The following is a 22,440-nucleotide window of genomic DNA, read 5'->3' as shown; positions in this document are numbered from 1 at the left end:
TAAAGTTACTTCATTTACTCTCATTCACACAGATCTCTTCCAAGGCTTCACACACAGTTAGCCTCTTTCTCTAACTCAATATTTCTCTCACAGAAATGCTTAAAACTCCTCAGGCAGCACACAACTAGCCTGCTTTCCTCTGACTCTTATTCACAGAAATATTAAACCTGCTCAGGCAGCACACAGCTGGCCTCCCTTTCCCTGACTGAGTGTCCTTTCACAAACATGCTTAGTTCAGGTTCCACACAGGTTATATTTCTCTCATAAACACTTCAACATATTCAGGCAGCACACAGCTAGCCTGCTTTCTTCTAACTGACACTTTTCTCTCTGCCCTGTCAGTCTCAAACTGCATTCACTCCGCCCACACTCTCAGTTACCAACCAATCACATCACTCACTCTTCCCTCTCTCTCACCCTCACTCTTCACCAAGCTCAAACCAAGCATTTAAAAACACATGCACACATTTACTTGGAATCATTACAACTACCCTGACATTTTACTTAATTTTAAAAATTATTAGCCATAAATTACTTCACTGAAGAAAGGCTGGAGACTCAGTTTAAAACAAAAGTGACAGGGGAATAGAACAAAGATAAATGGAAAGTCTATTGTTCTCTCTATAGTCTTTATGTGGTTTGGAGTGGACCAGTTTCCATGGAATTTCCCTATGTAACAGGGTCTCATATAAGGACATACGAAATATTTCTCTATACACACTAGTTACTTTTATTGGTTAAACAAAAGCTTTCCTTGGAGGAACTTAAACAGGATATATTAAAATGAACATTTGTACAAAACAATTTTTTCCCTTGTGTATACAGTGTGCAGTAATTTCAAAAGCTTAGTTTTGTACTGTTTCTGAACCTTTATCATTATCAAAAGCAATAACCAAAAAGAAATGTTCCTGGAATATGGTGTTAAATTATAGCTCCAACTTATAACTGATTTAGTTAGACTATTCAAAATATTATAAAAACCTGCTGTAAATTAGGAAATGCTATTTGGTTTTGAGAAACATACACATACCTTTGAAATGTAGGTAAGTTTAATGGCTCCAACAGGGGGGGATCCAGAGGGAAGGTTCTGAATTCAAGAACATAGCATTATAATATAAAGCTATAAATTAAAAGATATCCTTTACATTTGCAAATGAACTCTTAAAAATAGTTCATTTAAAATATCTAAATATTTTACTCTATATCCTTTCGCAGAATTTTTTAAATTGCGTTTGGCTGTACAGTGTTTACATTTTCAGTTTTGTTCATTTAGAAAAAAGCTATTGCATCTTACAGTCTTTTTTTGTTTTTGGAAGAACCATCCTCTAATCCAATACATCAATCTACATGTGCCAAACCCATATTAGCAATGAAGTCTTTTCCCTTTGTTTCTAACACAAAAGCTCCCAAATAGTGAACCACCACTTCCAACAAGATCTTTTTAAATGATTAGTAGTAAGAGCAGTGAAAACCTTGAAAACGTCCCCCCAAAATGTCTGCTTTGTATGATAGTCAATGACTCTTGTGAGCAAGTGGTTGCTAAGAGTTACTTTGAAAAGGGAACTGAGACTAATCTAAAGTCTCCACCCCCACAAAATTATTTATACTAAGTTCTATATCACAAATGCCATTAATTTTATTGTTCATTTATTTTATTGTATTAAAAGTAAAGGTAGTCCCCTATGCAAGCACCGAGTCATTACTGACCCAGGGGGGGACGTCGCATCACAACATTTTCTTGGCAGACTTTTTGTTACGGGGTGGTTTTCTATTTGCCTTCCCCAGTCATCTATACTTTACCCCCAGGAAACTGGGTACTCATTTTACCAACCTCAGAAGGATGAAGGCCGAGTCAACCTTGAGCCGGCTACCTGAACCCAGCTTTCACCAGGATCATACTCAGGTCGTGAGCAGGACCTGGGCTGCGGTACTGCAGCTTACCACTCTGCGCCACAGGGCTCTTAGGCATTTTATTGTATTATTTATTGTATTTATAGTCCATCTTTCTCACTGAAACTCAATGCATATTACACAACTCTTGGATGGCAGCTACTGATTTCAGTAAAACACTCCAAATAAATGTATTCACGGGCTAGGCTAGGGCATTAAAGTTTCAAATGGTAATTTACTTGAACTACTGGAAATAAATTATTTTATGCTGTGATTCTAGCAGAATAGCTAAGTATAAAAGACAAAATGTTATTAATTTTTCTAATTAAAATTCTGCTTAAAAGCCACTTTAGCAAGAACTTCAAAGTATTTTACCTGTGGATTATCCATGTACCACACCAAGCTGTCTTCTTTTGTGTCCAGTATAAAATATCTCCGCAGAAACTTCCCACTATTCTCATTTTCTTCAATATCTAGAAAACCACAAATGCGATTCTGACGATCCACATAAGGCATTTCTGAACCTAAACATTACACTGCAAAACAAAAGTGACAAATTTATAGCAACAGTTCATTTAATGAACACAACTTTCTGTAGTTCATTTGCAGGAAAGCATGGATCTCTCAAACATCAACATATATCTCTTCCATAAAAGTACTACAAACATTTAGATCCATAATTCATATTGTTCTTTTATCTCTGGATTTTAAAGAAACACTAATGCAGAACACACGTACTTGCCAAACACCACTCTTCCTTGTTATGAGAAGTAAAATACATTGCAGTATATTATTTCACTCTCTCAAAAACTTGATTAGATATTAAACTTTGCATTTTTACAACTGGGTGCTTCAAATACTACGAGACATTGTTTCCCATAACTTGACTGAAAAAGGCAACAGAAATTATTCAGTTTATGGAATGAACAGTTTCATAAAGAAAATGAGAAGTTCCATCAACCTTTCATTATATTTTGCTGCAGTTTAGACACTCTTTAAAAGAGCAGGTGTTAAAACAGTTACGTAATTTGAAATATAAAATAGTTTCTGGCTACATTCTTACATTATAAACCGTGAACTGTTTAAACCACTGTATATCGCACACGCCCTGGTTTGTTACCAGACATATATAATAGACCAGTTTGTTCATAAATCATAAATGATCTGCTGCTCCCCGTCAAACAGAGGAACCCATGGATATTATCATGAGGTTTTCAACATTGCCAGGCTGTTGGCAAAGCCTCACTACAGAAACAGCCCACTTGCTATTGGTCATCTGCAATACACTACAAGGGAACCCTATGCAAGAGAAGACTAGAGTAAGTCTCCTCCTCATTCTTAGCTAAGGACAGTCAGCTTCCCCCATTCTCTCTGTCTAGAGACTTGTAGTAAATGCCTAAAATTCTTCCTTTTGAAAGAAAATAAATCTCTTTGCAACCCTTCAACATCCGTCTTTTTCTTTTGCCATTTTTCCACTTTTCCTAACTTTATCCTCTCTCAGCCAGAAAATAAGAGCTTGTGAAGAAATGCATGAACATAGCTACATAATTCATTCTCTATCTTGGAAGAGAAAGCAATTTGCTCAGAATATGAGGAAGGTATACTTGTAGATGGTATGTTAACAGCTTTGCGTGGAGCAATTTCTATTGTGTATGTTGGCAAACCGAATAAAAGCATGCAATTAAATAAGATCCTTTGTTCTACTGCATTTTAAATGTCCTTTGTGGGGGAGGCTGAATCCTGAAGTACAGTCCTGTTTGGTTAGTCATCACTAAAAGGGAGGAGGCCATGGAGGGTGGGAGTATCTTGAGAAAGTACCTTGGATAGCTGAATACAGCAAGGTTTTCATGCTTGTTTATAAGAGCTAGGTAGAGATACTGAAAATGGTGGACCAGTAGGAGCAGCTAAGAGTTGCCAAAAGATATACAGGCAGGTAGGATGAAAGTGGCTTTTAAAAGGAACAAGCAAATTCTCACAGTTCTGTTCTGTTATTATTCCACAATTAAGCTCCACTCCAGTTGTCTTCCAACAGGAATGAAGATTTTTGGAATGTTGGTAATATATTTGGTGCACCCTCCAAAACAAGTTCTTCCCAGGATAAATGTATTCCTTTGTTCTATACAGAAGTTCAATGGTCTTATTTTCTGAGACAGTAAGTTTTTGTTCATCTATGCCAGTACGTTAGTATATGCCTGCAAAAAAATTGTTTTTTAAAAGTAATAATCATGTTTTCCCTTCCAAGAAAACAGGCCAGTAAATATTTTATATTCTGCTCCTGCTAGAGTGCTAGCTGAATCAAGCAGATTAAAAAATGATTATTGATTTAAAAAAACTGAAAAATAGAATAGGTGTGCACTGAAAATACTATGGAAAATAAACGTCTTTTTACACATTATTTTTTAAAAAGGAAAATTTCCCTTCCCTAGAAGATAGAATAGTTTTATGTCTTTGATTTATTTTTTTTATATTGTCTTATTGGAAGCACTCAAAACGTGAAAAGAAAGGAGGGGGGAATCACCAGAGATTCAGCACCAGCAGTATTGGGGGGGGGGGGCGCGGAATCCAGTGTTTTGATCTACAAAAAATCAAGGAGCATTCAAGAAAATTATAAAAACAAACATTTCACAGAAAATAGTACACGACTGTTTACTTCCAATCTGCCTCTTGCCATACTAATGATGTTATATATTTGATCAATAATAAAATGCATTAAAACTTGTATTATAATTCTTTGATTCAAATATAAACGTGCTTGCAGAAAAATGCATCATGCTTCAAAATAAAGTGCAAATTAGATTTACTCAACATGCTAGAAGACAGTAACGCAGATTAGAAAATGGCAAGACAAACTTTATGAAACGATGGTTGTTGTGGGTTTTCCGGGCTGTATTGCCGTGGTCTTGGCATTGTAGTTCCTGACGTTTCGCCAGCAGCTGTGGCTGGCATCTTCAGAGGTGTAGCACCAAAAGACAGAGATCTCTCAGTGTCACACTGACTGTGACACTGAGAGATCTCTGTCTTTTGGTGCTACACCTCTGAAGATGCCAGCCACAGCTGCTGGCGAAACGTCAGGAACTACAATGCCAAGACCACGGCAATACAGCCCGGAAAATCCACAACAACCATCGTTCTCCGGCCGTGAAAGCCTTCGACAAAACTTTATGAAAGCTTGGCACCCTATTTTATACGAAGTGTATATCTCTCTCTTTAACTGTAGTATGTCCAATAATTCTTGTTTTTCATAATTTATTTTGACGCACACATGGCTGTTATTTTTATGGTAGTATTTTTATTACTCTAAGTTGAGGATGCAAGTCCCGCACCAGTGGCTGGGGATCCCGCACTCCCACCCTCCACCCCTCACCCACATTTGCCTGGACAAGCAGGAGGGAACGTGCCTCCTGTGGCACACCCCTGGGTGGTGTGGCATGCTTCTGTGTGCCACAGCTGCCCAATTCTGCCCGAATAGGGCCAGATTCTAGCCAAACTGGGCCGCTGTGGAGTGTGGGAGCACTCCCGATCTCCAGAGCAGCCAGATTCAGGCTGATTCAGCCCGAATTGGGCCACTGCATAGCACAAGAGTGCTGCCACACTCCATAGTGGCCCAATTCTGGCCAAATTGGCCCAGATTCAGGCCGAATCAAGCCACTGCGTAGCATGGGAGTGCTGCCACACTCCACAGTGGCCTGATTCGGCCCCCTGTGGAGCACGGGAGCACTCCCAGGCAGCCCGTGACCCACGCAATGACATCACTTCCTGGAAGTGATGTCATCATGCTAGCTAGGAGTGTGCGTGCAATGTTCCCGAATGAAAGAGAAAAGTAAAAGGTAGGAGTTGGGTCCCACTGGGGAGCCTGGCAACCCTACTCTGTTTATTTTTATAGGTCAGAAGATATTTTTGTAGTTAAACTTGAAAATGGCAAGATATGTAGATACCAGCCTCTTCTGACATAAGGAAGACTTTAAATTATAATCAAAATCTTAAAATGTATTGGCTAGACAGACCTGGAAAGTTAAATAAATTATTCCAGCAAGGCTACTCTCCAGTTCTTCCTGTTCTAGTGCCAGGAAAACCTTCTGTAAGAATGACAAACTAGAATATACAGCCAGAAGCAAGATACATGACTAGAGTAAGAATGGCATATCTATATGTGCACATCTGTTGAGACTGAATGTGTATACATGGGCAAGTGCTTAAGTGTAAAACTGGATCTGTTAACAAACATGAAAAAGCCAAACCGTTTGCGTACCAACAGTTTACAGAACAACCCTCCCAATACATTTTTCTGAAAAATCAACTTGCTTCTGAGCAATCTGGAACCTGTAAAGTTCTAGTACAATTTGTTCAAAAGTGAAGCAATATACTCTCTGATTTGTAGCATCAATAAAAATATAGGTATTGAGAGGATACACAGAAGACATTTGATAATCTTAAGCAGCCAATACCTATTTTGAAACTGTTGGAGAATGCACTGGTCTGTGGAGGTACAATTATACCATTTGTCAAAAGAGGTTTTTTGTCTCAGCGTTGAAGTGATATAACAAGTATTCAGAATCATCTAGTCAGACTAGCCTATGGATACCTTGCATAGTCTAAGAATTCCCCAATGTGGTACCATGTCATGGCATCCACCAATCTTTTCAGAAGGTGGGTGGAATCATTGTAAAGCAGTGTTTGTTAATGGTTGCCTAATTCAAATTAAAGGGTTTTCCACTGGAGGATCAGAAGGATTGGTAAAGCACCTGGGCTCCCCTTAGTCAGTGTGTGGTTCCATTCAAGCTTTCCTTCTTCCCTGGAGATGGGAAGAGGGAGGTATTCCATTCTTACCCTATATTCCACGGAGGCTGCTCTGATCAGCAGACAAACAGCTGCTGGTGATTCCTGGCCCTAAGGAGGTTCACCTTGCTTCAACCAGAGCCAAGGCTTTTTTCAGTCTTGGCACCTACCTGAAGGAACTCTCTGTCTGTGGAGACCCAGCCTCCACAAGTCCTGCTAACATTTTGCCAGGCCTGTAAGATGAAGATGTTCCTCAGGCTTATGGGGGTTGAGACAGACAAATCACCCAACTGGCCCCTCTCAGTGCGGGGATCTGTACCCCAACACTGTGTTGACTAAATCATAGCCACCCTGCCCAGTGGATCTTGAGGTTGCTGAGACTTAGGGTGTGATGTGAGCTGGCTTAACATGTTTTTCATGCTGCATTCACATGATTGTTACTAGTGTTTTTTATGTATTTATTTGTAAATGTAAATAAATAAGTTTGGTACCACTACCTGTGGTATCCACTTTGGGTTTGGCTCCATTTTGGGGCAGTGATCACCACTCCCAGGATTGGGGACCCGGGTCTAAGATAAAGCAAAGGTAGTCAGATTTTCATCCTTTAGAGCCAACAGTTTGAATTTTCATAAGCAGCTGTGTACAAAAGTATACTACTTATTTCATACAGATACAATCCTTTTACCTAACTTAAAATTGTTTCCTCAAGAAGAAATTTATTCTCAAACAATATTACATGTGGTCTTGTGGTATAGAAGAAATTTCATATTCCTGAAGTACCTATTTTTTCCAGATCCAACTCCAAGGCAGATATGGGGAAAATATTTTAATTATCATGAAAACACTTCATGCAATTAGAAACAAAACAACTCAATACCCCTGGGGTACTCAATATTTTTGAACCTGCAGCCATCTTAGGAATTTTGATGGGGTGTAATGAGTGCCATCCCAAAATAGCTCTGGCAGAAGGTGAAGCCAAATCCAAAATGGCTGCCCCAAGACACAAAGCCAAATGCAATACCTGCCTCCTCACTTTGCAAAAGTGAATGAAGGAAAATCGGGGGGGGGGGGGGGCGGGAGGAGAGACTGGAAAATAAGGAAAAAAGGAAGGAAAGCCTGGGGATAAGAAAGGGAAAAAGAGAAGAGAGACCATGGAAAGCCCTTTTGTTTGAAAAAGGACAACTAATAACAAGCTCTGCCTTACAATGGTCCCACCCACTTTCTGAAAAGGTTGGCAGGGGCCAGAGGAAGTACTGTAAATCACAAAAAAGAGAAAGTATAGAATGAACAAAACAAAACAACCATCCATGCTGGAGAATCTCGGCCTAGCCTTATCAACAGTATAGCCCAGCTTCCCCTGCTGATCATCTACTGAAACAGTAGACCTTACCACACATAGTGGCACCACCAAATACATACCTCTGGTTACTGTAATCTATAAAGATCAGTGAGAAAAGCTGGATCTTATGGAAGAACTGCTAAAATGCTAAAAACAAAACTGAAGACTGCTCTCTGAAATATGTTAAAATACTCTATCTCACCTACTAAGAATAAGGGAATGCATTCAGTATTACCATGTAACATGGGGGGGGGGCAGAAATCATTGCAGGGCCATTTTTTATCTTAAGAAAACTTGGCATCCTGACAAGCACAGCTTTCACCTTCTCCCCTCCCCATAGTACACATGTTAATTTTTATGCCCAAATGCGTGACCTATGGTAAAATTGGTTTTGTAAGTTTTCATGCAGCTTCAAGCTGTACTTTGAAAAGTCAAAACTTTCATAAATATAGCCAGCTCTGTGTATACATTTCAGTGATTATAACAGATATCTGCATAGTGCCCATACTGAAAAATATATTGTCATCTTCCCAACAGAAACTGAAGTGTGCATACATATACACATGCATAGTAGTAAAAAGGTGTACAAGGCGACCTCCTGTCCCTACATTCAGAGTAATATCATCATTCAAGAATATCATCACTCCACCAACTTTTATGGAACTAAATTAAAATTAGAAAGAGAATTAATGTGTTGCATTGAGCTTCCCCTCACTTCTACATTACATTTACACATATGTTTATCAATACCGGATTAGTGGATGATAGTTGTAGTAAGGGAGAAATCATTCCAATTGCTGCATATCAACAATCATATAGCCTACGAATTTCATTTCCATATGCTGAAAGTTAGGAGAAACAACATGTTGACATGATCTTATTCTGGGACAGGATAACTGATCTTTTGCAAAAGCTGCAGTTCTGGCCCTTAAGGTTTGACGCTGGGAAAACTGTACAATACAGGTTCAATAGAACTATAACCCTATTTCCATGTCAGAGCTCAAAAGCTCAGAAAGCAGACTAAAAGGTGTGCAGCTACAATCCATAAACAGCAGCATGGCACTGTCAAATTTGTGTTCTCTACTCTCTCCGCTATTAAACCAAAACAGCAAAGTAGAGATACGAAAGGTTAAGTGATTCTCAACATTTTACCTAATCTCATCCTCACCTATCCCACAGCAGGCTATTTCTGCACTTCCTGAATTCAATGTTCACTGCATTCACAATAGTTAAAAATCCTTCAATACTTACAAGTTATTGATCCTACTTTAATAACTACGTACACATTCCAAGTTCAATTGGCACAAATAATTCTGAGTCCAGCACTTGGCTGAATTCACAGCCTTACTTGTACAGTAGACAGCACACAGGGTGTGGTTCAGCAATATAACAGAGTGGCACATAGTATCAGTGATCTCCAAGGTGACACCTAACAATGTGCTTCCTGGCATCCATTTTCTGTCTCACTTCCTGACCCCTTCCATACTCCTTCCTTCTCTCTGTTCAAGTTCCTTCTTTTCTTTGTCCTCTTCCCTATTCATATTCTTTCATTTGTCAGCTTTCCCATTACTTTTCTGTTATTAACCTTTCCTATACCACTTCTTCAGCCAGCTATACTAAAGGTAATGGAAAGATGAAAACATTGTGGTGGTGCTGCTGAGTGGCAGTGGGGGAAGCAAATTCACCACTTCCTACAAGTCCAGCAGCAGCCTCAGACTAAAAGGATAACAGGTGCCTGAGTTCACAGATTGGTTTCCTTTGTCTCTATTAATAACCTGTTTGCCTAAAACTACCTGGTCACAAATAAATAAAATAAATAACCCCACCACCTGCAGAAAGAAATGGAAGGAAAGAGGACCCTCACTATGGAATGTGCAAATAAATATAAGAAGAGCTGAAAGAAACCAGGAAAGAAGAGGATGATTTATGGTCTCCTTGGAAAACATATTCCACTACCTAGATCTGCCACATCTAGAATACCCTCTTCTCCCACACACACACACAGAATATAACCTATTATATTATACTCAGGTTTATGGACTTCCCAGCATTGGCATAAATTGGATATCTGCTTAAGAGTCCCCAATCTTGCAAGAACTTTCAGATGGTAACTAAGGTTACCCACTACAATTTATTTGAATTGGAGAAACATGTTTTTTATTTCTTTATTTCTTTATTCAACTTACATACTGTCTCTCCATCACGTCTGGTGCTTGAGGCAGTTTACAACTTACATATAAAATATAAACATTAAAAACAATAATACAATATTAGAATTAAATACAGACATTAAAAACCAATAACATAGCAAAATACAAACATTAAAATCTATACATCTAAAAGAACATTAATAAGTTGAATTAATTACAACATTTCCTGAAAGCTTTTTTGGCTACCTATAACAAGTGAGATATTCAATTCTCCCCTGAACTTTCTATTTAATTGAAACATTATTTGAAATACATATATGGGGAAGGGTTGTGGTTATGAGTCAATGGCTCCCATGGCAGCCATTTTGTGGCAGCAGCCACTATTTGTTATCAAAATTCCAAAAGTGCCTGCAGGCTTAACAGAAGGACCTCTAGGTAATAGGCGTGGCCACTATTTCAGTTAAATACAGCCAATATTGTCAATTAGCTAAACAACAGGACGACAAAAGTAAGGATTACTGAGGAATTATGCAATTTTAAAGCTGACAATAAATTAAAATGGTTCAAGGTTTCCTATTCCTTGGCTCAATTATCAACCAAAAGGGGGACTGCAACCAAGAAATTAGAAGAAGATTGAGACTTGGAAGAGCAGCTGTGAGGGAATTAGAAAAGATTCTTAAAGATAAGGATGTCTCTCTGGGGACCAAGATCAAGATAATCCAAACTATGGTATTCCCCATTACTACCTATGGATATGAATGTTGGACAATGAAGAAAGCTGACAGGAAGAAAACTGATTCATCTGAAATGTGGTGCTGGAGGAAAGTTTTGTGGATACCATGGGTGGCCCAAAAGACAAATAAGTGGGTTCTAGACTACATCAAGCCTATATTCTCTCTAGAAGCTAAAATGACAAATCTGAGGCTATCGTATTTTGGTCACATCATGAGAATACAAGACATTCTGGAAAAGTCAATAACCCTAGGAAAAGTTGAAGACAGTAGGAAAAGAGGAGCACCCAAAGCAAGATGGCTGGATTCAATAAAAGAAGCCACGTCCTCCAGTTTGCAAGATCTGAGCAAGTCTGTTAATGATAGGACATTTTGGAAGTCTTTCATTCATAGGTTGCCATAGGTTGGAGGCGACTTCATGGCACCTAAAACACACACGCACATAATAGAAAGATTCATTCTAAATACATAAATCCAAGCAAAAAAAATAGTGACTTTATTATTTCTTGCCAGTAAAGTTAAGCAAGTGTGCGTCAACAATATTCAATAGATTAAACATTTCTCTTTAGTTGTTATTTGAAACCATAGGAACAGCGCAAACATAAACCTTATTTTCAATTAAATGAAACAAACACAGCAACGACAAGAGACAAAATTTAGTTTTAAGATACAGCTGCAGTTATACAGCAGAATATGGGATACCTATTTCAAAGCGGTAAGGGAGAGTACACACGACACACCTAAGTAACCCCATATTCTGCAGGGCAGAGGTGCAATATTCTTTCACTCCTGCCCTTCTCAGATGAGATAATGCTTCTATTAAAAAGATTTGTCATCAAAAATAACGGAATTCTTGCATCACAGAACGTTTCAAATATGCAATCCTTTCACAATATTTGACCAGTTTTATAATATTCGCATTGTTGGAACATCAGCAATACAAGACCAAAGCACTGCTCAGGAAAAAAGCTTAAGAGAAAAGAGGGGGACTGTGCTTCCTACTGGCTGTTACACTCCATCTCAAGGAACAGGCTTGTTTAGCTCACTAAAAATCTGATAGGAGGGAAGGTAATATTTTATAATGAGTTAGGGCCAATGAAAGAGGAGCAACCTGGGATGTCTGGAAACAGCCAGGATGAAAGTATGTGCGTATAGATTCAATTCATCAATAACTGGCAGGATATGTCAAACTAAAGGACAGTTTACTACAGATTTGATTACAAGACTCCCCTTCCATATTACCTTTTTATTTACTTAATTTATACCATGCTTTTCTCTCCAATGGGGACCCAAAGCAGCTTGCATCATTTTCCTCTCCTCCATCTCACAACAACCCTGTGAAATAGTAAGTTAGGCTGAGAATGTTTGACTGCCACAAGGTCAACCAGCAAGCTTCAGTCGCTGAGAGAGGATTCAAATCCAGGTCTCCCAGGTTAGTTTAACATGGTTACACCACACTGAATCTCATTTATTTCATTGGCTTAGAATTTGAAGCTAATTAAAGCTTTAATATGAGTGTTTAAGCAAAATTAATAAGACGCTGCACTGCATAGAGTCTCTAAACATAAACTCATTGCCATAAAACCTAATAATATCCATGTATACTTCCGGGTACAATGGGTTACCAAATGGTGGCACCAACACACGAACTACAACAGATAGAGTGGGCACCACAAGTTATTTAAAAATGTCTTGCCTCAATCATAATGGCATCCACAACATGGACTGCAAACCTGCATGGAATCACCCAACCATTAAGATTTATATACTATGCTATATTTCAACACCAAATTCATTTCCCCAAGCAGACTGGGACTGGCGTATCTATAGGACCGTCTCTCCCCATATATTCCCCTGAGGACACTTCGATCAGGGGACAAACAGCTGTTGGTGGTCTCTGGCCCCAAGGAGGCCCACCTAGCCTCAACTAGAGCCAGGGCCTTTTTGGTCCTGGCTCCCACCTGGTAGAACACTCTGTCTGCTGAAATTAGGGCCAGGCAGGACCTACTATCCTTTAGCTGGGCCTGCAAGACAAGAGTTGTTCCGCCAGGCATATGGCTGAGGCTGGGTCTCCGCCAGTCTGAAAAAAAGGGGTGTATAAAATCTTAATCCTCCCTGTGAAGGCTGTCCACCATCCTGTTTTAAATCCTGTTTTAAATGTGTATTAATACACTGTTGTTTTAATGTAGATGAATTTTTAATTGTATTTTAATATGTTGTTATCCGCCCTGAGCCCGCTCGAGGGGAAGGCGGAATAGAAATTTGAAATAAATAAAAAAATAAAATAAATAAAAACAAACATGAGACCATTCTATCTTTTTAAATGTACTGGTGATGCTCAACACAGTCTGCCCCCCCACTCAATCGTGTGGCTGCTAGTCCAAAGGGGTTCCACTACCCAAAGAGGTGACTTTACTGAATTCAGAAAGGACTGTTGTGGGGAGGAGAACAAGGAAAAGAGTCTGCTAACAAGTTGCTGAATTAAACCTATTATTTTAAAAAAGTAAACCACAATAGTTTCCTTCCTTTACAATGAAAAGAATTCTGGTCTAGAATGTTTGAAAACCACTGTTCTATATGCTGGTCCCTCTGCACTGAATTCAACATTCAATAATTTATTGGAAACCAGAAGTGCTATAGGATACCAGAGACATCTGTACGCCCAAAGACTGGTTTACATGCTGTTGCCTAAATTGGCCTAGAGCTACAGTAAGAAGAGGATCACTTGGACATCATGCTCAAAAGATTGGGTACATGGCTAGCTTGACACATCCTCAAAGTAAAATGACCATACTGAAATGAGAACAAGCCCTTCATATGCTGCTGAAATTGCTAGATTGCATATTCCAGCATGGCATAGTAGACAGTGTCATGCTAGGATCCTAGGAGACTTGGGGTTGAAGCCATGCTTCTACCATGAAAGCTTGTTAGGTGACCTTGGGCCCACTGCATATTTTCAGCCTAATCTACCTCACAGGGTTGATAGAGATTGGAGGAGGAAATGATGTTCTAAGCTGCTTTGAGTTGCAACTGGGAAGAAAAGTGGGATATAAATAAATAAATGCAAACACATACAATTGTGTTACCATTATGGAGATATCTAATGTTATGAATAATAATCGTTCAATTGCTACGGAAGGACCAAATGCAATGTTTGTATTGAAACATATCCACAGATACTCAACTAACCTAAATAGGCATAAACAAGATCTCCTGTCAGGGAGAGGCAGTTTTTACATCTGGAATAGCACCTCCTCTTTGCTACAGGCAGGGTCAAGTTGCTAGGATACAAGGGGAGAGGCTACCTAGCTTCCCAGACCAGCCCTGCCTGGTTGCAAGGCTGTGTTGGAACTCACTGCTGAGCTCCCTAAATTAAAGCTTAGTTTTTAAAGCCCTTTAAGGCCTTCGAGGACTTTGATAACAAAACATTCTTCACAGAGAAGGGAAGAATCAGAATTACATAATAAAGCACCACTCCTATCCCACCAGCTGGGGAAAATGCATTGCTGTAGCACAAACCAAATGCCAAGATGACTTATCCCACCCCCATAGCAAGTAACAAGCTAGTCACTATTCACATTGCCCTTGACCCAGGAATGGGGTAGGCATGTTCCTGGCACACATAATAAGCACCAGAATTCTTTCTTTCCCCAACCCTACTCAAGGGTAGGAAAGAAACCAGCCTCTCTTTTTTAATTTTAATAAACTTTATTTTAACTAGAAAAATATACAAACATACATCATTAGCTGCCAGAAACACACACTAACATCTCAATGAAAATGTAGATTAATACATAGTATTTAGTATAACATGCTTAGGTACGTTCATTGTTACAATGAGGGAGATTTTTATGCATTAAATTTCAACAGTACAATAAGATTTCATAGACTTTAAGACTCCTAGAATATTCAGGGTCTGTAGCATTATTTGACATGCTTGCGATTAATGGATACCATTTCTCATATAAGTTGGAATGAGAATTAGGATTCTCTACCAAAATAATTGTGTCAGAGATTTTGTCAAAGATTAAATATACTCCCATAACCTATTATACCATTGGTGCAGAGATGGGAGATCAGGACTTTTCCACTTAGATGCAATCACTATTTTGGCAACTAGATATCAAATCTTGCCTGATTTGGGGTATATCTGAATCAAACCAGTAATTTAACAGAACTGTTATAAGATTTTTAGGTACCTTGTATCCGGTAATAATATAAATCTGATGAAATATCAGTCGTCAAAATATGTTTACCTTTGGGCATGACCACCAGCAGTGCAAATATGATCCTAGTTTTCCGCAAGACTTCCAGCATAAAGGTGAAAATTTAGAATTTACATAGTGTAGTTTAACTGGAGTTAAATGCCACGTACCATCCTCTTTCTACAGTGGCAGACATGCTCTTCCCTTCTCCTTCCACATACTTGACAGGAAGAGAGGGGCTCAGAAGGTGACCCAGCTTCAGCAGCTATAAAATGGCAGCCTGAAGCCCATAGGTGCTCTGATGACAACCAGCCCAGAGAATCTGAGCTGTGAAGATGCTGTAAGCAATTAAGCACAGAAGCACAGAACTGGTCCATGAAACCTTCGCACCTCAGTGTTAAGAATGCTACGTTGGATCCCACCATCTTCTCCCCATTCAGAACCTCACAGTCCAGGTATACCAGAAAAGAATACGAAATGGCATGGATAGAGGCAAAAAATAGTACTACTGAATCAGATCGTTTGAGGTACAAACACAATGGAAAGGGAAGGTAGCTCCTAGTCTTCCCCTCTCCACTGAGCAACCTGCTCTCCCTTCATCTTTAGCAAGGCTACAGTTTTAAATAATGCAGCAAACACATTACAAACACCTCCTATGAATGTGCCCACAATATTACAAGCAATTACTTAGTCAATGGTCTTTCAGATAAACCATACTGAATCTGTTTTAGTTAGTTAAAATATTAATTCATTTCTATACCACTTCTTTACCCTAGTCTTAATAGACGGGGAAGAGTGGAAAATCAATGTATTAAACATGAACAAACCTTTTAACTAGGAAGGCCAACAAATGAAACTAAGCAGGTTAATTTTAGAATACAAGCCACAAAGATTTAGAAGACATCCAGATTCATACATATGACATGCTCTGGCAAGGAACTGCCTTAAGCCTCCTCTGCCCGACAGATGGAAATCTTAAGCTTTCTGAAAATGAGCACTCTACTTCTACATCTTCCACCAGATGCATACCATTGCAGGAGGACAATCATAGGTCCACGTAGATTATACTGGCAAAACACCACCTCGAGAAATTTCTTACTTGAATGGAAAAAAATCATGTAAGAAAAGTTACCTTCATCTTAACACTTTTCACATTGATTTAAATAGCTGAACAATGTTGCCTCGTGATTAATTTCTACTTTGAACAGTACATAAAGCTGAGCAGCAGTTGACATAATGTGTCACTGTTAAATACATATTAAAAGAAAGTGCTATTACATAATTCTTTCATTACATATATTCATAATTAGGCAAGGATCACAAGGCCAGATAGTTCCTTAATTAATAATAATAACATTCGATTTATATACCGCCCTTCAGGATGACTTAACCACCCACTCAGAGCGGTTTACAAAGTATGCCATTATTATGGGGATAATAATGACTTACTTTGTGGGGATAATAATGACTTAACTTTGCAAACCGCTCTGAGTGGGCATTAAGTTGTCCTGAAGGGCGGTATATAAATCGAATGTTGTTCTTGTTGTTGTTATCCCTACAACAAACACCCTGTGAGGTGGGAGGGGCTGAGAGAGCTCCTAGAAGCTGTGACTGACCCAAGGTCACCCAGCTGGCTTCAAGTGGAGGTGCGGGGAATCAAACCTGGTTCTCCAGATTAGAGTCCAGCGCTTTTAACCTCTACACCAAACTGGCTCTCTTTTCTGCAAAACTGTCACGATTCTAAAGATTATAGTAATTGTAGTTTCTGTGGGCACCCTGACCTGGATAGCCCATCAGATCTCAGAAGCTAAGCAGGGTCAGCCTTGGTTAGTAACTGGTTGGGAGACCTCCCATGAACGCCAGGGTTACAGAGGCAGGCAATGGCAAACCACCTCTGTTAGTCTCTTGCCATGAAAATCCCACCAGGGGTTGCCGTAAGTCAGCTATGACTTGAGGGCATTCTCCATTCCAGTTTCAGTGGGTAGCCATGTTGGCCTGCAGGAGAACAGCAGGATTTGTGTCCAGTGGCATCCTAGAGTCCAACAAGATTTTCAGAATATAAGCTTTTGAGAATCAAAGCTCTCTTCTTCAGACAAGAGTAGGAATGCAGATCTCTGAGCCTTTATATCCCATATGGGAAAGAAACTACACCAGGCCTTCAGCAACTTCCACACACACCCCATCAACCTGATCATGGATCAATCCACACAGGAAGTACATTTTCTAGACACCACTGTACAAATACATGGCAAATGCTTAAGAACTACATTATACTGGAAACCTCCCAATCAGCAAATATATCTACATGCCTCCAGTCAACATCCTAAACACACCAAACAATCCATCATCTACAGCCAAGCTCTATGCTACAACCACATCTGTTCCAATCTCTCAGAGAGATTCTCACCTGCAGGATTTACAACAGACATTTTTAGAACTACAGTACCCACCTAGAACTACAGTACCCACCCACCAAGGGATAACCTGCCGCAAGACAGACTCAAACGAAACAACAATAACACCACTGGTGGTCACATACAGCTATCAAATTAAATTATTCCAACGTTTCATTAGTGACTTGCAACCTATGCTGGACAATGATACTCTTCTCTCACAAGCATCGGCAGGCAATCCTATTCTTCTCCACAGATAGCCCCCTAACCTTAAACAACTTCTCACTTATAATAATGCACTTCTCAGTACTGACACAGACTCTGGGACCACAGCCTGCAATAAACCAAGATGCCAACTCTGTCCCCATATTTACTCTGACAGCACCATCATGGGACTTAACAACACCAGTTACACCATCTCGGGTTCATTCACTTGTTCATATTCCAATGTTATATACCCCATCAAATGTCAGCAATGTCCTTCTACTCTCAATATTGGAAAAACAGGTCAGTCCCTCTGCAAAAGAATAAAGGAACATAAAACTGAGTTTGGAACTCACTACACCCAAAAATCAGAGGAAAAACACTTTAATTTTCCAGGACATTCCACTGCAGACCTAAAAGTGGCTGTCCTCAAACAGAGAAACTTCAAGGGGAGATTACAACATGAGATTGCTAAAATAGAATTTATTCACAAATTCAGAACAATAGACTCCCAGCCTGGGATGAACAGAGACTTAGAATTCTTATTTCACTACAGATGTTAACTTCTGCTCTATGTCAGCTGCACTTTACCTTTACATTCTGATGCCCTCTCTTGTAACACCCCACCTACATTTGGCTGGGATATAAAGGCTCAGGGATCTTCATTTCTACTCAAGTCTGAAGAAGGGAGCTCTGACTCTCAAAAGTTTACACTCTGAAAATCTTGTTGGTCTCAAGGTGCCACTGATGTCAAATCCTACTATAATAATTGTAATTCACAATGTTTTACTCTCATGGTTATTTTATCTCCCATTAGAGCTCTATTTTTTTTTCAAAATTCCTGCTTGTCAGTAACACCCAGACTGCAAACAAAAAACTCTTTGTGGGATCAGACTAGAAAGGGGCAAGGGGGACTGACTAATGGCATAGGCCTAACCCACAAGCTGTGTAGGAACCAGCCTAGGTACCTTGAACTTTTCAGCTTATTAAGTAATACCTGGCGACTTCACCAACATAGACATAAAGCCCCAAACCTCAGTAGTTATTACTCTCACTGCTTTGCATAGACATGAAATGTTAACATGTTAAACGTTAGCAAAACGTGTGAAGTTTTCCATACAATACAATCAATATTCATTTTCAATGTTTCTGGAAAACTGTAATACTGCATACCTCAGCTCTTATTTTACATTTTTGAATAATAATAATAACATTCGATTTATAATACCGCCCTTCAGGACAACTTAATGCCCACTCAGAGCGGTTTACAAAGTGTTATTATTACCCCACAACAATCACCCTGTGAGGTGGGTGGGGCTAAGAGAGCTCAAGAGAACTGTGACTCGCCCAAGGTCACCCAGCTGGCTTTGTGGAGGAGTGGGGAATCAAACCCGGCTCTCCAGATTAGAGTCCCGTGCTCTTAACCACTACACCAAACTGGCTCTCTGAATCTATATTTGAATCCAGCAAAATGAGAAAAACTTACTATATTAGCATCCTTTGACCGCAGAATCAAAATCAAATTTGACAAGCATAAAATTATCCTAGTGAAGAAGTTTTGGTACCTTTCTTTAGATGCTAGCCAGCTACCTTGGATCCCCACTGGGGATGAAGATGAGATATAAACAAAGTAAACTAATAAAGTAAAATACCAGTAGACTTTAAGTTTACACTAGGAACTAAATCCTATTTTAATGAGAACAGCTCTTCTTGTTGTAATTTAAGAACAGCTTCAGATTAGACACCCTAATTTGGGTCCCCAATTCTCTGAAAACCTACTCAGAAAGTTTACTCTCACCAAGGACACTGTTGCAACCACAACAAAAGTCACTCTGTGGTTCCAGTCAGATAAATTTTGAGTGTACATAGCATCAAGCTCTGAACTACTTGGTAACAAAATCAGACCCTGACCACTGGGGATGGTGCACAGGCTCAAATGCTTACCAGGTTAATTATACTATGCCCTGCTAAGTTTTCCCCAAGGCAAAAAGTCACTTTGAAAGTCCTAGTCGAAAAGTAGGTGGACATTTCAGAGAAAATGCTGCATGCTTCACAGCTATGCAAATAGAGTACAGTCTTTCCTGAAAACTCTCCTTAACCAGGTATTCCCCAGCACATCACACTCATCCTTCCCATCACCGGTTACCCTCTTCAGCACTCCTACCCTTCAACAGCAGCACAGCCAATGCCAGTCAGAGTATGCCCAGTGCCTAGAATCCCTCATTCCCGCATCCAAAGCTTCCTTGCACACCCACCTTCCCCAACTCTTCTGCACTCCTAAGGTACTTCGGGGTCACAGCTACCACCGTTCCCTCCCCAATCCCCAGCTCAGCGAACTTAACGAGAGTCCTACGAGGTCCGACCCAAACCCAACCTCGTGTGCCTAACCGCGGCCAAGCAGGGAAACAGAGAAGCAGAGCATGGCGGCGGCGGCCCTCTTCTGCAAGAAGCGCACCGACCCATACCCCTGGGGAGGACGGGGAGAAAAACCTTTATCAATGACGATAGTTTTAGGTGGGTAGCCGCGCAGCCGAACAGCAGCGGCTAAGTCCAGCGGCAGCTGAGAGTCCAACAAGATCTCCAGGGCTGAGCTTCGGAGAGTCAAAGAAGGGAGGCGTCGAAGCAGGAGCTCTGGCTCCCCGCGGCTCATGCCCTGGAGATCCCGTTGGTCTCGAAGCTGCCCCTGGACTCGGATCCTGCTGCCTTCTCCGTTTCCTCCCCATTCTCCCGTGCCTGCCCAGCCCACTTGCCCCTTCTGCGACCTGCCATTCCCGCCCCGCCCCGCCTCTCCCCTCCCATCTTATGCTTTCTGCCCCCGCAGCTGTTTCTGCCCTTCGCCCCGCGGCGCCCACGCAGCCGTTCAGCCCCTCCTGACGCCCACTCGCCGCCGGGACCCTCTCGACTCCACCCCTGCCCAGCCAACCACATTACTACACACAGAGACACGCACGAAATGCTCCTTCCTCAGCTCCGAGCGCCTCTCCCCGGGCAGCGACACTCTCCCGCCCGGACCTCGCCCTCTTTCTCCGTCCACATCCCTTCCTTTGAGCGGCCAGTACTCACTCAAATCCGAGCAAATTCCTACGTGGGAGCCCCTGAGAGCAAAGCGCCTACCAAGCCGGACCAGCCGTAGCTTCACCGCTCCCCTCCTCTGCCCCGCCCTCTTTTCCTCTCAGCGCTGGAGCTGCCCTTCCCCCTCCTCACAGGAGAAACTTTATTAGTTGCCTCAGTAAGCGACAGGAACTGCTTTTTGCACCCAAGCGCCTGCGCCGAGCTCTCTTACAGTAAGAACCAGATAGGCCCTACGGACTACAGTTCCCATAACCGCATTGTTTAAAGGAAAGCCTGGAAGATTGGCCTCTCTGTCGAGAAGTTCTTGGAACTTGTAGTCTAGAGCATCTCTCTGTTTCTCGCGATTACTTGAAAGCCATTGCATTCTGGGATCTGTATTCCCAATTTCACAGCTCTCAGCACTCAAGGGTACATGCTTGGACCTGCCGTATCTCTACAACGCTGCTCTTTATTGGAGGAGGGGTTTTGTTTCAGGAAAGGCACAAAGTTCACGCGTTCCTTTTTTAAAAGGGTTCTTACGGTTAAATCTTGTTGGGATTTTACTAGGAAAAGTTAAAGAGAAAAATACAAAATGGTACAGAATAAGTAGAGCATAACCATTTCTCTGACCGTAAGGGGTGAATGCTATTATTTACGCTTAAATGACTACAGATTGATCCTAAACAGAGTTATACTCTCCTAATCCCATTGATTTCGCTGGATACAAAGGGTGAAACTGTTTAGGATTGCGCTGTAAAAACACACGCATATAAAGATAGGACTAAAGTTGTACTGAACCATCAGGGATGGGAAGTGGACAGAACAGTCGGGTGCTGTATGTCTTAGGGGATGTACTAAAACGAATGACAGGATTGCCCATTGAAAATAGTGGGAGAGGCTTCAATGCCCATTGGAAATAACGGGAACCTGGAATGCCCATTGGCTTACATGGGCTCCATTGAAACACATTAGAGCAAAAAAAAAAGGTGCAAAGAAAACGTGGAATGGATTTTGAAGGAAAGTGTCTGGGCCCAGATAGACTGTCCTGGGACTGGATTGACAGGCCCCTGAGTGCAATGACGGCCCCTGGGTGTGACAGAAGGGACTGGAAAGACAAGCTCCATGCTGGAATTACGGCCTTTTGGTGTGACAGAAGGGCTCGGGGACTAGAATGACAGGCCCCTGACTGGAATGACGACCCCTGGGGGTGACAGAAGGGCTTGGGGACTGGAATGCCAGGCCCCTGACTGGAATGACAGCCCTTGGGTGTGACAGAAGGGCTCGGGGACTGGAATGAAAAGCCCCTGACTGGAATGACGTCCCCTGGGTGTAAAAGAAGGACTTGGGGACTGGAATGACAGGCCCCTGACTGGAATGACGGCCCCTGGGTGTGACAGAAGGACTCGGGGACTGGAATGACAGCCCTTGGGTGTGACAGAAGGGCTCGGGGACTGGAATGAAAAGCCCCTGACTGGAATGACGTCCCCTGGGTGTGACAGAAGGACTCGGGGACTGGAATGACGGCCCCTGGGTGTGACAGAAGGACTCGGGGACTGGAATGACAGGCCTCTGACTGGAATGACGGCCCCTGGGTGTGACAGAAGGACTCGGGGACTGGAATGACAGGCCCCTGACTGGAATGACGGCCCTTGGGTGTGACAAAAGGGCTCAGGGACTGGAATGACCGGCCCCTGAGTGGTA

General features: G+C 41.2%; 1 protein-coding gene across 5 annotated transcripts in view; it reads right to left on the bottom strand.

Moving 5' to 3' along the window:
• Nucleotides 1–20,828, bottom strand: part of PLEKHA1 (pleckstrin homology domain containing A1) — a 60,402-nt gene extending 39,574 nt beyond the window's left edge. For 4 of the 5 annotated variants that reach the window (XM_054982296.1, XM_054982301.1, XM_054982299.1 and 1 more), the window contains exons 1-3: nt 20,752–20,828; nt 2,266–2,426; nt 1,031–1,087 (exon numbers count right to left, since the gene is read on the bottom strand). In XM_054982296.1, coding sequence (XP_054838271.1) covers nt 1,031–1,087; nt 2,266–2,406 — 198 coding nt within the window. In that variant the 5' untranslated portion in view covers nt 2,407–2,426; nt 20,752–20,828. Of the gene's footprint in view, nt 1–1,030; nt 1,088–2,265; nt 2,427–9,256; nt 9,305–20,751 lie in introns of those variants that run through there. The other variant, XM_054982297.1, reaches the window with a different exon arrangement.
• Between the last annotated feature and the right edge of the window lie 1,612 nt (nt 20,829–22,440).

Source organism: Eublepharis macularius, chromosome 6, assembly GCF_028583425.1.
Source record: "Eublepharis macularius isolate TG4126 chromosome 6, MPM_Emac_v1.0, whole genome shotgun sequence".
NCBI lineage: Eukaryota > Metazoa > Chordata > Lepidosauria > Squamata > Eublepharidae > Eublepharis > Eublepharis macularius.
Note: the sequence above shows the minus strand (reverse complement) of the source record. Positions and strands in the feature narration are given on the sequence as shown.